General features: G+C 44.1%; 5 protein-coding genes across 5 annotated transcripts; all 5 read right to left on the bottom strand.

The window, feature by feature from the left end:
- Window positions 1-185: 185 nt before the first annotated feature.
- LOC116196924 (UPF0481 protein At3g47200-like) lies at window positions 186-3096 on the bottom strand. The gene is made up of 4 exons (XM_031526880.1): window positions 2967-3096; window positions 2398-2737; window positions 2092-2128; window positions 186-1806 (listed from the first exon to the last, which is right to left on the bottom strand). The coding sequence occupies exons 2-4, from the start codon at window positions 2514-2516 to the stop codon at window positions 388-390; spliced, it is 1575 nt and encodes a 524-aa protein (XP_031382740.1). The 5' UTR covers window positions 2517-2737; window positions 2967-3096; the 3' UTR covers window positions 186-387.
- A 1092-nt stretch (window positions 3097-4188) lies between these two features.
- LOC116197903 lies at window positions 4189-5183 on the bottom strand. Its single transcript, XM_031528174.1, has one exon. It carries the CDS (start codon window positions 5142-5144, stop codon window positions 4218-4220), a length of 927 nt encoding a protein of 308 aa, XP_031384034.1. The 5' UTR covers window positions 5145-5183; the 3' UTR covers window positions 4189-4217.
- A 40-nt stretch (window positions 5184-5223) lies between these two features.
- On the bottom strand, window positions 5224-5620 carry LOC116197904. Its single transcript, XM_031528176.1, has one exon. The coding sequence runs from the start codon at window positions 5581-5583 to the stop codon at window positions 5257-5259; it is 327 nt and encodes a 108-aa protein (XP_031384036.1). The 5' UTR covers window positions 5584-5620; the 3' UTR covers window positions 5224-5256.
- A 1047-nt stretch (window positions 5621-6667) lies between these two features.
- LOC116197971 lies at window positions 6668-10332 on the bottom strand. Its single transcript, XM_031528260.1, has 3 exons — window positions 8915-10332; window positions 7964-8457; window positions 6668-7463 (listed from the first exon to the last, which is right to left on the bottom strand). Exon 1 carries the CDS (start codon window positions 10086-10088, stop codon window positions 8925-8927), a length of 1164 nt encoding a protein of 387 aa, XP_031384120.1. The 5' UTR covers window positions 10089-10332; the 3' UTR covers window positions 6668-7463; window positions 7964-8457; window positions 8915-8924.
- Window positions 10333-11294: 962 nt separating this feature from the next.
- Window positions 11295-13088, bottom strand: LOC116194632 (UPF0481 protein At3g47200-like). Its single transcript, XM_031523483.1, has one exon. The coding sequence runs from the start codon at window positions 12837-12839 to the stop codon at window positions 11499-11501; it is 1341 nt and encodes a 446-aa protein (XP_031379343.1). The 5' UTR covers window positions 12840-13088; the 3' UTR covers window positions 11295-11498.
- Window positions 13089-14762: the final 1674 nt, after the last annotated feature.

The following is a 14762-nucleotide window of genomic DNA, read 5'->3' as shown; positions in this document are numbered from 1 at the left end:
GTTCCTGGAACGATTAAAAAGTACAGAGATTCTGGTTCTGACTCTCTATCTCAAGGCATTCCGATTCCGATCAATATTTTGTCTGTTCTTAATCGTGGGAAGATTGAAGACTGTATTTTGTTCGGTGAGCAATGGGAAAATCCAACGTGATCGTAATGCAAACTTATCGACGTAGAAACCTCTCCTTGTTGATATTTCATTGAAGTACAAAATCCCAGTTATTTCATAATTTCTCATGGTTTCCGATTATTAGAGTGTATTAGAGTACATACTCTGATACCGGTTACATCACATCCCATCACATGAAAATCCAAACAAAAAGATGGCAACGAGCATGAACATAAAGAAAAGAAGTAACGAGTGACCAATCTTATCACGCGAAGTTAACTACTTTGGACCTTTATGTGGATCTCCTTTCACGCTGTACAAGGTCTGCAGGAAGGTTAGCACCAGCAAGAAGATCGCAGCGAAGGTGGATGCGACTACCCAAGGAGTACTGAAGTAATTCTGCACGAGCGATGTCCTCCAGGAGGGCCAGCTCATCTGGTAGTATCTCTTCACGTCATAGCAGAGTTTTGGGTAGTAGAAATCCTTGACGTAAGCGTCATGGTACAGCTCGTTGAAGAACTTGGTTGCATCCTCGGGGTTCAACCAGTTGTCAACGATCTCCTTCTTGGAGAGCCGGTCCACGTCTTCCGGAGAATTAATGAGGTTGTCCAAGAGTATGGCGTAGGAAGTGAAGACCGGAAGACAGTTCTGGGAGCACTGCTCGAAGCTTATGATGTTTCGGAACAGCGCTTCTGTCACCTCTTGGATAGTTATCTGTGAGACCTCAAGGACCCCGTTCTTGAAGGAAATGTCCAATCCCGGCGAACTGCTCCTTCTCAGAGTAACCCCTGCGGTCTCGAGCTCCGTGGCCGAGGGGATGGGAGGCCATGTGTTTTCATCTTTCAACGGCCCATTAGTGTTTGAATTCGAGATCAACAGGTCCCTTAGCAGCTCAAGAATATGCCTACTCTTCGGTTGGCCGGTCTTGACCTGCAACTTCTTTGGATCACCAGGTAGAATGTGGTGGAAGAACTCGAGGACAAGAGCTAAGAGGGAGGTGTCATCGGGCGAATTCCAATTGATAGAGCTAGATGCATTGGAGGTTCCCTGTCGATTCTGTGGGTCTCTCGTCAGGTTGAACAGGTGATCAAGGACGATCCAGGGGATTTGGTTCTCGAGCAGTATCAGATCGTGATACAAGTGCTGGAACATACAGGACATCGTGAACACGGGATCATCGTTCTCCGGGGCCAAGCTGTCTTTCATGCTGTGCTTCCGGATAAACTCGATGAGGAAACAGCCGTCCAGGACCAGGATCTTCACCAGCTCCTCGGGACGAAAGTCTATATATTCTGCATAGTGCTTACGGGCATCTGCCTCGATCTTTGCGACTGTGCCAATCAGGTCCTTCAGCGCAACACCAGTCCGGGACACGAGGTTCTGGAGGTACTTTTGCTTGACCTTCTCGGTCCGCTTCAGGTAGGCCTTCCGATGGTGAAGGGGACCGATAGAGAAGGCGGTTGGGGTGTAGGCTTTCCTGCTGTGCCTCAGGAGGATGTTTGGGGTGGGAAAGATGCAGCTGTCTGGACACATGGAGAAGCTCTGGGATGACAAGGTTGTCTCCATTGAAGAGACAAGCTGCTCAACATCAACTGCATGGTGTTCTCCTGGTGCCATGACGGTGAGTTGATAGATCCTCCTCTTGCTCACGCTCTGCTCCTTAAATACGAAAATACACTTGCCCGAGATTAAGAGCTTCTAGGTTCAATTCTCGGCAGTGGGACTTTCCGTGATTTTAAATAAGAACAAAGAAGGAAAAGTGAAAGGAAAAAGAAAAAGATTATGCTTCATATGATTGTTAAAAATGAAATGGGGGTCTCATCTCATCACATATATGTTCTCGAGGAATCCTAGAATTCCATTCCTGGAGTGCACATGATTATCCATCCCCTTTGCAAGTGTTATCATCTTTACTTTTATTTTCTGTAAAAGGAAAAGAGGGAGTCGGGAACTATTCCAATCTTCTAATCAAACACAATCTACATTCCGACCCTCCTCGTCAAGCAATACCATGACCCACCTACACAAGATCATTATTGAGATGGATGCAGTTTTACCAAGCGCATATGCTACCTTGTCGTACAAATCCCCAAGGACCTACTTCACAGATCAATCTGTAACTCCACAGATAATCTATATACAGGAGGGAGACAATCCAAGAGTCGCATAGAATCCCCCAGTGACAGAAGAGACCATGGGATAGGACCAAAATTGGAAGATTATATTTGTTTTACATTTACAATCCGGGGAAAAAGGTTCACACTGCAATGTCACCAACTTGCTTGCTACTCACTGTTCATCCAGATGTCCCAAAGCAGTCGTACCTCAGGGCATTCTACTCTGTTGATCTCCGCTCTCCCCCGGTAGCTACCAGAGCTTCGCTGCCACAGGAGAAGACCGTGCCTCATCGAGTAGAATAGAAGCCACAGGGGAATTCAGCTATCTGAGCACATCCTTGCTCGTGTATGATTTTCTAAGTACAGCTGACCGGCTTCTTCTGAAATGAGCGGGACCACTATATTCCCGCATAATTCCCACAAGAAAGCTGCCTGAGGCGGTACATATAATTTGGGCGCTGCAGTATATATGGATACATTATCACGGAGTCGGTCTCAGTTTCAATTGGATCCTGCAAATAATATCGATAATATGAAATCAGCAACTTGACTGTCACAGACAAAATTCTTTAATTTTTTTCTTATTTGGTACATATCGTCCTACTTTACATTTTTCTATTTATTCTAAATCACAAGTTTAGAGTTGAGCATTATACTGAATTCCTTCTAGGACGTCCAAGCAAGCCAACAACACTGGTCTAACCGCATTCGATGGAGCTGCATATCAATATCAAAGAGTACCTGGATAAGTTTGCTGTGCAGTTTGATAGTACTTTATGACCCACAACAGAGATGACTCAACCACTAGGATTCCAATTAAAATGCAGGGTCTGCTCACTGTCCTCCACGAAGAACTTTCTGTCAAATTAAGTTCAAGGAGCACTAGCCTCGTGGTCCCAACAGTATGAAGACAACTTTCGGGATTTGGTCGGGGCAGAACTCATCTGGGACAAAGTTGTTCAATACCCTCTTAATCAGGGAAGCACCAAAAGTAGGACATACCTCCAAAAGAGATGCAGAGTCAATAGGCAAACTCCATGGATTAGCAAAGTAAGAAAACACATCTCAGCAAGTAATGGATTCAAAAGATCTGACTGTGCTGATAATGTTGCATAGGGTGCCATTCGAGTTGAGAAGTAGATCTCTTTCCGGATGAATTTACTCAGAAGCATCTTTTGGCGGCATCATAAGGTCACTGAATGCATTTAGGAGATAAAATGACTTGAAGGAACTATCTTGTCTTGTCTCTCATCATTATAGCTGGTTCTTCACATTTAGGTAAATCATCAACCATCATGAATAGATTGGTAAGCCACCTCGATCAGATATCAATCTGACACTACGAAATATTAGCAACTCCATGTTAAAGATATGTCTTCCAAAGGCATCCTTAAAGGCTTTCTTCCACAGATCCATTGATGCACCCGTGGTTGTGGGTGAGGAAGGAGGGGTTCCTGAATCCTGATGATGGCCTTGGGGAGCATCTTGTTGGACCCGAACAAGAACATGAAGTAGCCAACGCTGCAGCTGGTGGAAGTGGTTGTTGAGGCAGCATCAGATGAACCTGGCCTGGGGAGGCAGTTGATGACCTTGACGAGGTCAGGACCCGTAAAGAATGCCCATGCTACTGTGCTGAGGGGTGTTGAACTTAGCATTGAGGCCAGTGAGCAAGGCGGGCATCTCGCAGAGAAGGCTGCCACCTCAACAACTGCAGCCCCCACTGGCTTGAGCAAGCACGTCTGAGGAATTTTTTGGTGTGATACTGACTTTCTGTGGAGAAAGTGGTCGAATAGGTGGCATGGCAAGCGAGTCGCAAAGGCATAGAACGTGGCTGGCTCAGAGGGGCTATACTGCTAATAAGCTAAAGGGAATGAATGAGCGTGAGCGGAGTAGTATACGCAAATTTTTAGAAGCAGAAAGCTCTCCGAGTCCCATCCTTTGTTGATTTCTTCTCTCTCTTTTTTAAAAATAAAAAACAAAATCCAATTTATTTCATAATTTCTCATGTGGTTTCCCCTTCTGATTACATCGCGAGGAGAAGAAGTTGCGGAATAGCAAGATGATCGCACCGCAGGTGGATGCAACTAGCCAGGGATTACCGAGGTAATTCTTCCGGAGCAACTCCATCCAGATGGCCAATAACCTCTTCTCATAGTATCTCTTCACGTCAGAGCAGGGTTTCGGGTAGCAGAATTCCTTGATGTAAACGTCATGGCACAGCCTGTTGAAGAACTCGGTTGCATCCTCGGGGTTCAACCAGTTGTCGACGATCTCTTTCTTGGAGAGCCGGTCCATGTCTTCCGGAGTATTAATGAGGTTGTCCAAGAGTATGGCGTAGGAAGTGAAGACCGGACGACAGTTCTGGGAGCACTGCTCGAAGCTTATGATGTTCCGGAACAGCGCTTCTGTCACCTCTTGGATAGTTATCTCTGAGACCTCAAGGACCCCGTTCTTGAAGGAAATGTCCAATCCGGGCGCACTGCTCTTTCTCAGAGTAACCCCTGCAGTCTCGAGCTCCGTGGCCGAGGGGATGGGAGGCCATGAGTTTTCATCTTTCCATGGCCCAGTAGTTTTTGAATTCGAGATCAACAGGTCCCTTAGCAGCTCAAGAATATGCCTACTCTTCGGTTGGCTGGTCATGACCTGCAACTTCTTCGGATCAGCAGGTAGAATGTGGTGGAGGAACTCGAGGACAAGAGCCACGAGGGAGGTGTCATCGGGCGAAGTCCAACTGATAAAGCTACATACATTGGAGGTTCCCTGTCGATTCTGTGGGTCTTTCGTCAGGTTGAACAGGTGATCTAGGGCTATCCAGGGGATTTGGTTCTCGGGCAGTATCAGGTCGTGATACAAGTGCTGGAACATATAGGACTTGGTGAACACGGGATCATCCTCCTCCGGGGCCAAGCTGTCTCTCATGCTGTAATTCCGGAAAAGCTCGATGAGGAAACAGCCGTCCAGGACCAGGATCTTCACCAGCTCCTGGGGAGTAAAGTCTATATCTTCTGCATAGTGCTTACGGGCATCTGCTTCAATCCTTGCGACCGTGCCAATCAGCTTCAATCCTTGCGACCGTGCCAATCAGGTCCTTCAGCGCAACACCAGTCCGGGACACGAGGTTCTGGAGGTACTTGAGCTTGATATTCTCAGTCCGCTTCAGATAGTCTTGCCGGTGGTGAAGGGGGCCGATCGAGAATGCGGTCGGGATGTAGGCTTTCTTGTTGTGTCTCAGGAGGATGTCTGGGGTGGAAAAGATGCAGCTATCTGGGCCTATGGAGAAGGTTGCGGATGACAAGATTGTCTCCATTGAGGATACAAGCTGTTCAACATCAACTGCATGGTGTTCTCCTGGTGCCATGGCTGCTCAGTATATATAGATTTCTTCCTCTTGCTCTCGCCCTTCTCCTTAAATACGAAAATGCACGCAGTTGCACTATCACTTCAATTCGGGTTTGTTAGCCAGACTTCCAAAGTCTTTAAAAACAAAAAGGAAAAGGAAAAGGAAAAGGAAAAGGAAAAGGATTATGCTTCATGTTATTTATTTATATACTTTAACTAAAGGATTATGCTTCTTCTTTTTTTCCCCAATTTTTTTTCTTGATTTTTTTTTCTTAACTGTCTCCAAATCTTTATATTATTTTACAATTCCTTGAAACTTCTTTTTCTCAATTTGACTTCTAAAATTTTAATATTATCTCATACCTCTAAGATTACCTTCTAAGTATATATTTTTTATAGATATATTCTTGGTAATCAAAACTACTAGCTAGAAGCAAAACCATTCATAATAAGGCTATATTAATTAAGTTCTTTTTGTTGTAAAATTATATTATCGTGATAACCTTGAAAGAGAAAATAAACAGTGAGGTTATAAAATTGCTCAATTAGAAGATTAGAATAGTTTTATAAAATGAAAATGATATATAGGCCTCCAGCGAATTAGATTTATCCAACTACTATTTTCACTAATGATATATTTTTCAGGAAGAAAGTATATTTTGTCATTTTCAACATTATTTTGTACTCATCAAGCATAATATCTTTTACGTACTTAATGAGAAGGATTATAGATAAGCTTTTGTGGAGATTATATTACAAATATAATAAATAAGAGATGAAAGTTTCAAGACCTTCGAATCTAACATATTCTAATCATACTTATTTTTTTTTTCTAGTGATGATTGTTAAAAATGAAATGTGTTCCTCGAGGAATCCTAGAGCTCCATTCCTAGATTGCACATGATCATCCTTCTCTGCAAACATTGTCATCTTCAGTGCTTCTATTTAGGAAAAAGGGGAGGGGGAAATTATTATTACAAATTTCGGATCAAATGCAATGTAAATTCCAACCCTCCTCGACAAGGAATATTTTGCTCTCCCTGCTAGTACTCGCTGTATGCGGAGAGGACAGTTTGCAATTGCCCGGGATTTACGCTGTCATGTAACAAAGACGAAATCATTATTGAGATGCAGTTTCACCGTGCGTATGCTACAACGCCATACTAAGTCCGGTGGACTGAATTCATAGATCTATATACAGGGGGAACACAATCCAAGTCACATAGAATCCCCAGCGAAGAAACCATGGGATCAAATTGGAACATGATGTTTTACATTTACAGCCCGAGGAAAAGGTACAACCGTGATATCTCCACCCTGCTACTCACAGTTCGACCACACATCCCCAAGCAGGTGGTTCCTCAGGGCATTCTGGTGGTTTTCACTCTCCTTCGGTATCCGCCCTGGCTTCGCCGCCACAGGAGAAGACCGCGACCCATCGAGCAGAATAGAGGCCATCGGAGGAATTCAGCTCGTTGAGCTCATCTAGGCAGCATAGTTAAGCAACCACACTCATGCCCTGCAGCTCACACGGGACAAAGCCTTTTAAAGGCATCCTTGAAGGCTTTCTTCCACAGATCCATTGACATGCTTCCTCGATCTTGATCATCTGTATCTGTTGCTTTCCTGCTACTTTTACCAACATACCTTTTATCGATAGGGCAAGAGAAGATCCAAACTTTGACCTTCTCCAAAGCAGATATGAGTGTCTGTGGGTCCTCCCAGTCCAAATAACGCGTACACTCACCCCTTCATACTAGGAGAAGACTCCCAATTTAACGGTGATGATCCCTTGTCAGTATCGACTCTTTCCTTCAGGGCTACTGGAGAAATAGGTAGCTCATATTGCCACGGCCGAAGCTCTGGGTACAATTGAATTTTGATAACCAACACGTCAACCTGTAATCATACAAATTTCTTTTATGCTCCCAATGAATTTGTAGGAACATGAGTAAGCCAACCTCAGGCTGCATTTTGTACTCTCAAATCAGTTTTCTTTTTCAAAAACCAGATGTTCCTGTTATGATGGAAAACACTCAATATGTTTATGTGGTAAGTAACACCCACTAAGTAACTACTCAGTTTCATTAGGTCCCTACAAACCCGAGTGTCTATGCGGGAATAGGCAGCTGTGATTCATGCATATATCACATTACAAGATATTAAAAACTCATGGTATTTGTCGATTAACGAAGCTCGGGGCAATGCAGTTTTTAAAGACAATTTTGTGCAGGCCACCGTAAACAGCCTCCTAGGGTGGATAAAATAATACTGAAAACCGATAAATCTAAAGACATTCTGTAGTCACCACCAGCATGGGAGAAGCAAAAAGTTAGACATAATTTCTAAGTCATCAGCACTGATTGACTGCAGTCGGGAAAAATTGTGCAAACTCATACCTTTGGGACATCATTCCCACATGCCATTGAGACCAACACCAGACCAGAAATGACGCTTCTAGCTGCACTAGCTCTTTCTTGTCCGAGAGCAGTCTCCACAAGCATGAAGATACACACGGGCAGGAAAGCCTCCGAGTTGAAGCATGAACCTCAGCCATGAAACTCCCATGATCTGCAACTACTAAATATAGAGAGACCTCGATAGCAGCAACTTCTCTTAACTCACTCTCCAATATTTGGATTTTGGTGGTTAAGATGCTGGACTTCAGCTTCCAAAAGAGTGCTCCAAGTGTCTTTGGCACAAAACTTAACACAATTTTCTTTCCCTAGTTCTGAAGCTTCTTGCACCACACATCGCTTGTGGCAGCAACTTACTTGTTATTGACCTGTTCATACCGCTGCTCCTAACAGAATCAGGGGTTGATCGAGCAGACATCAAATGCTTTAATCTGTGACATGAAGGAGAGATTTCCCTTGTCCCATGATGATTTCCCCTGCCAAAGGAAGATATACCAATTGCTGGTGAATCTTGATCTTCAACAATATAGAAAATAAATTTTATAGATCTTCCATATCATCTGTCATTTCATTCTGATTGGGATAAGTTTCTTCGGTTACCGAAGCTTGCTCTTGCATCCCGCTTTACCCAGATTATTGTCATAAGAATCTCCACTGGCTGAAGAACTGGGGGATGGATCATCAACGTCGCATGCAGCATGACAATAAATTACTGGACCAAAATTCAAAAATACATTCTGTCCATTTAAATGTCTAAGGGACAAAAATGAATTGAGTTTGAGGGGCTTGATCAGTTTCTCCAACCCCCAAATCTCATTGAAACTAGAAAAATTTTCATGTATGTGTATTAAGACTTAAAAAAAAAGATTAAAAAGAACAGGAAAATAGATGGATACATGCCACTTCTCTAGTTAAGTGATGATGGAACCGCACCAATATCAATTCAGAAAGGAAAGCCTTTGCGCAGCATCTTCTTGGAGGATTCGGCCAATCGCTTGAGCCCTTTGGCATGGTCATACGACTCCATCAGCTCATCCGCAACATCCTTGGGATGGCATCTCACGTATGCCTTCAAGAATCTCTTCTCCGTCATCCTGATAGCAGTGAACATGCCAGCCTCGATCTGAGGTTGGAGCCCCATGTCCCGAATCTTGCCCGCCAGCGCCATGCGGGGCTTCATTGTCGTCTCCAGGTTACAGAAGAGGAGGTGCGGATGCTCCAGCACTGCCTTTGCAGGGGCTTTCATTGTTCCCAGTATGAAAGTCATGTTCCTCTGTACCTTATCGACGGAGAGAGTCAACAGCAGCGGGGAGCGCCCGATGAGCCCCAGCACCTCGTCCTCCAAGAGCCCAAACCTCTCCAGGTTGGCCACTTTCTCCTTGATGGTCCCTAGCCTCGAGATCCCAATAAGAGTGACCACATACTTGTACATCTTGGAGGCAGGGGCGACCCCCGTCCTGCAGATGTATTCCACCTTCTCAGGCTCAAATGAGGTCCGGGAGATCATAGTGGGGCGGGACAGGAGCATTGGGATCAAGGCTTCCCTGGTGAGGCCGAGCTGCTCGTAGAGGGAGATGGCGGGCTTGATGCGGCCGTGGAAGTCGTGGGTGAGGAAGGAGGGGTTCCTGATGATGGCCTTGCGGAGCATCTCCTTGGACCCAAACAAGGACATGAAGTAGCTGATGCGCTCATCGAAGTGGTTGTTGAGGCGGCACCCGAGGAACCTGGGGCGGCAGTTGATGACCTTGACGAGGTCGGAACCCGTGATGCCCAGGCTGCTGAGGGTGTTGAGCTTGGCATTGAGGCGAGCGAGGCGGGCGTCCCGGAGAGAGGGCTGTCGCTTGAACAACTCGGCTATGTCGTCGTCGCTGCAGCCCCACAGCTTGAGCACGTCTGAGGAATCCTTTGGTGTGATACTTACAGCCTCGTGCTCTGTGGAGCAAATCGTCGAATAGGTGGCAGGCGAGCTGGCAAACGCAGAGAACGTGCTCAGCACCGGCGGAGGAGATACAGGGGGTGAGCGGAGGAGACCGAGGCTTCTACAGAAGAAGAGGATGGGGCGGAGCTGCTCCCGCTCCAGCAGAGCCACCGCCGCTCTCAATTTCATAGGTTTTTGGGGCGGTTGGCGAATGCAGCGGAGGAGGAATTAATATTCAGCCAATTGAATTTGAAGGGAGATGAGATGGAGGGAAAGATTATTCCTTGCCATCAATGGCTACAGTCTACACAATATTTATTTCATTATACGTAAGGATTAATCTTCCCTCGGGAGTCGGGAGCCAGCCTTAAAATGTATACGAGGCTTTTTTTTTTTTTTGGAATGTAAATCCATCTGATAACCCAATGAACCCCGAGTAATTCAGTCGAATTTATTAAGGAGTAAAACTCTCATAGCGTAGATTTTTCTCCATTAAGCTTTTTAGCTTGCGTTTGGTTTTCGAGTTGGATCATGATCCAACTTATTTTCATTTTGTGTAATGATTGTAAACTTTAACAAATATATGGATGGATGAATATATATATATATATATGGATTTCAAAGTAGATACGTAATTTATTATTAAAAAATTAATTATAAAAATAATTAGAAAAAGTATAAATTGATATTAAATAAAGAAAAAGACAAAACAGTAATGATTATAGTTTGGAAAAGAATAAAGTTGAGTTAAATAGACTAAATTTTTAACTCAAAGAAATACTCAGAGCCAATCAAAAAGCGTCATATGACAATTTGTCTGTGTAAATTTTTATTCTTTTTTTATTATTTCATCCACAAGGAACTTGTTGGTATGAATATAAACTCTTGTTAAATAAGAAGTTTCATATTATTTTATACTCTAAGTGTTATATTCAAAATAATAAACAACGTATCAAATAATAAGTCTTATTATTTTTTAAGCATACCTCAAAATGAAATTCATTTTGAGGAGCTTCTTACCTCTAGTAACACTCTCAGTTATTTACCATTCAATAAAAATGAACGCTCCTTAAAAGGAGCAAATTACAGAAATCAATCAAAAAGTGTCACGTCGTATTAAATGATTGTCGGTGAACTTTCTTCCTAAACAATAAGTCTTATTAATATGTGACATTACAAAAAATGCTCATGGGTCTTGACAAAAATCGAGAGAATAATATCATTAATATGTGATTTAATCTATATATAATAGATCTTCAAATGGGTTATCTTTTAATAATTTTCTAAGTTTGCTATTTAAATTGCTCGTTCGTAATATTCAAGATAGAGCCGTCCACGTAAATTTGCCTTACCTTCTCAATGTATACGAAGGGGACAGTTTCCACTTGCCCGGAATTTACACCATCGTCTAATACACACGAGATCATTATTAAGATAGATGCAGTTTTACCGAGCCCATTCTGCAACGAGGTACAAATCCCGACAAGGACCGACTTCACAGATCATGTTACAATGCCGTACAGGGATCACGCCGTAATGCCACAGACAATCTATAAAGAAAAGAAGTAACAAGTGACCAATCTTATCACGCGAAGTTAACTACTTTGGACCTTTAGGTGGATCTCCTTTCACGCTGTACAAGGTCTGCAGGAAGGTTAGCACCAGCAAGAAGATCGCGGCGAAGGTGGATGCGACCACCCAAGGAGTACTGAAGTAATTCCGCACGAGCGATGCCCTCCAGGAGGGCCAGCTCTTCCGGTAGTATCTCTTCACGTCAGAGCAGAGTTTCGGGTAGTAGAATTCCTTGACATAAGCGTCATGGTACAGCTTGTTGAAGAACTTGGTTGCATCCTCTGGGTTCAACCAGTTGTCAACGATCCCTTTCTTGGAGAGCCGGTCCACATCTTCCGGAGTATTAATGAGGTTGTCCAAGAGTATGGCGTAGGAAGTGAAGACCGGAAGACATTTCTGGGAGCACTGCTCGAAGCTTATGATGTTCCGGAACAGCGCTTCTGTCACCTCTTGGATAGTTATCTGTGAGACCTCAAGGACCCCGTTCTTGAAGGAAATGTCCAATCCAAGCGAACTGCTCTTTCTCAGAGTAACCCCTGCGGTCTCGAGCTCCGTGGCCGAGGGGATGGGAGGCCATGAGTTTTCACAATTCCCCTGCCCAGTAGTTATTGAATCCGAGATCAACAGGTCCCTTAGCAGCTCGAGAATATGCCTACTCTTCGGTTGGCCAGTCTTGACCTGCAACTTCTTCGAATCACCACCAGGTAGAATGTGGTGGAAGAACTCGAGGACAAGACCCACGAGGGAGGTGTCATCAGACGAAGTCCTATTGATAGAGCTACATGCATTGGAGGTTCCCTGTCGATTTTGTGGGTCTCTCGTCAGGTTGAACAGGTGATCGAGGACGATCCAGGGGATTTGGTTCTCGAGGAGTATCAGGTCGTGAGACAAGTGCTGGAACATACAGGACATTGTGAACACGGGATCATCGTCCTCCGGGCCCAAGTTGTCTTTCATGCGGTACTTCCGGAAAAACTCGATGAGGAAACAGCCGTCCAGGACCAGGATCTTCACAAGCTCCTCGGGACGAAAGTCAATATATTCTGCATAGTGCTTACGGGCATCTGCCTCGATCTTTGCGACCGTGCCAATCAGGTCCTTCAGTGCAACACCAGTCCGGGACACGAGGTTCTGGAGGTACTTATGCTTGATCTTCTCGGTCCGCTTCAGGTAGGCCTTCCGATGGTGAAGGGGACCGATCGAGAAGGCGGTTGGGGTGTATGCTTTCCTGCTGTGTCTCAGGAGGATGTTTGGGGTGGGAAAGATGCAGCTGTCTGGACACATGGAGAAGCTCTGGGATGACAAGGTTGTCTCCATTAAAGAGACAAGCCGCTCAACATCAACTGCATGGTGTTCTCCTGGTGCCATGACTGTGAGTTGACAGATCCTCCTCTTGCTCACGCTCTGCTCCTTAAATACGAAAATACGCTTGTCCGAGATTAAGAGCTTCTAGGTTCGATTCTCGGCAATGGCAATTTTCTTGATCTTAAATAAGAAGAAAGAAGGAAAGTGAAAGGAAAAAGAAAAAGATTATGCTTCATATGATTGTTAAGAGTGAAATGCAGGTCTCATCTCATCACAGGTATGCTTCTCGCGGAATCCTAGAATTCCATGCCTGGATTGCACAAGATTATCCACCCCCTTTGCAAGTGTTGTCATCTTCACTTTTATTTTCTGTAAAAGGAAAAGGGGAGTCGGGAACTATTCCAATCTTCTAATCAAACACAATCTACATTCCGACCCTCCTTGTCAAGGAATACCATGCCCCACCTACACAAGATCATTGTTGAGAGGGATGCAGTTTTACCAATCGCATATGCTACCTTGTCGTACAAATCCCCGAGGACCTACTTCACAGATCAATCTGTAACTCCACCGATAATCTATATACAGGAGGGAGACAATCCAAGAGTCGCATAGAATCCCCCAATGACAGAAGAGACCATGGGATGGGACCAAAATTGGAAGATGATATTTGTTTTACATTTACAGTCCGGGGAAAAAGGTACACACTGCAATGTCACCAGCTTGCTTGCTACTCACTGTTCACCCACTGCAAAAGTGGTGCTCCTTGCCCATTTTGTAAAACCCAGTTCCAATTATTTATTTATTTTTGCCCAACTCCTATATCGTGGTTGTATATTCTATCGTGTGAGTCACCATGGAGGGTGGATTTTATTAGTGACAATATCTTAGCCATAATAAATTCACTTTCTCTAGTCCAGTTAGTTCATGATTGTTTCACTTTGTATGGTGCTTAATATATTGGGTTATATGATATGGAATCTGAGGAATGAATGTATCTATGCAGGTATGTACACGGGCAGACCTCCCCAAATTCCTTCAAAAAACTGTCAAAATCCTTACAGGGAACACACATGGGGAGCCTCGCAACAGTTCACCACCATCATTCAGCGTGCACTCCCAGCTTGGACGAGCTGCCTCCAGTTAATTCCACCGAAGCCCCCTGATGAATCCTGGATCACTATTCAAACCGATCGATGCTTCCTGGAGCCGCGAAAGAGCTACGATTGCTGCATGAAGTTGCCAAGCTTCATGATGGTCCAACTGTTCTGTCCTGGTGTGCCCCAACTTTTGCTGCTTCTCCGCTTCATGAAGAAGCCCAAGCAGTCCTCCAGGCAGTCTCTATCGTTCATGACAATGGCTGGTCAAAGCTCATGATACATTGATACTGGTTGTGGGGCACTTGCGGAAATATTTCTTGCACAATATATATTTGTGGGGGACTTGCGTTAACCTGTCCAATTTACAAAGCTAAGTTTAGAAAATAAGGAGCAACATGATGAAATATCACAGGCTCCAACTGGTTGCTTCCGTGCTTGATCAAAAAATCCGCGCGAGAGCCGGGTTATTCCCGATACATGTGGTTCGGCTTGATTGCCTCGAATCTGCTACACAGCGTCTCATAATCTTTTTTTTTTTTGGGTTATAGAGGAGGTCATGAACCTAATACATTGAAATAAAAATTTTAAATATCTAATAAAGAAGTAATTTCATTGGGTATCGAACTTGAGACATCTTGATTACTATGAGAAGCTCACCACAGCACTATACTCTCAATTAGTAATTTAATAAGTTATGTGATGATTCATCGCCCTGGATCCACTCTGATAAGACTAGCATCAAACTAGCTCGGTGTCCCATAATCATTCAATTTCTGAAACACAGTTTTCGTAAGGTTTCATGCCCAAGGTGTACTTGCGTTGATATAACAAATTTTGTTTGTTTTTTAGAAAATTGACCTATTATAAGTTGCATATTTTTAAGGAT

The sequence above is a fragment of the Punica granatum genome, chromosome 2, assembly GCF_007655135.1.
Source record: "Punica granatum isolate Tunisia-2019 chromosome 2, ASM765513v2, whole genome shotgun sequence".
Lineage (NCBI taxonomy): Eukaryota > Viridiplantae > Streptophyta > Magnoliopsida > Myrtales > Lythraceae > Punica > Punica granatum.
The sequence above is the reverse complement of the archived record's forward strand: the minus strand, read 5'-3'. Positions and strand labels throughout refer to the sequence as shown.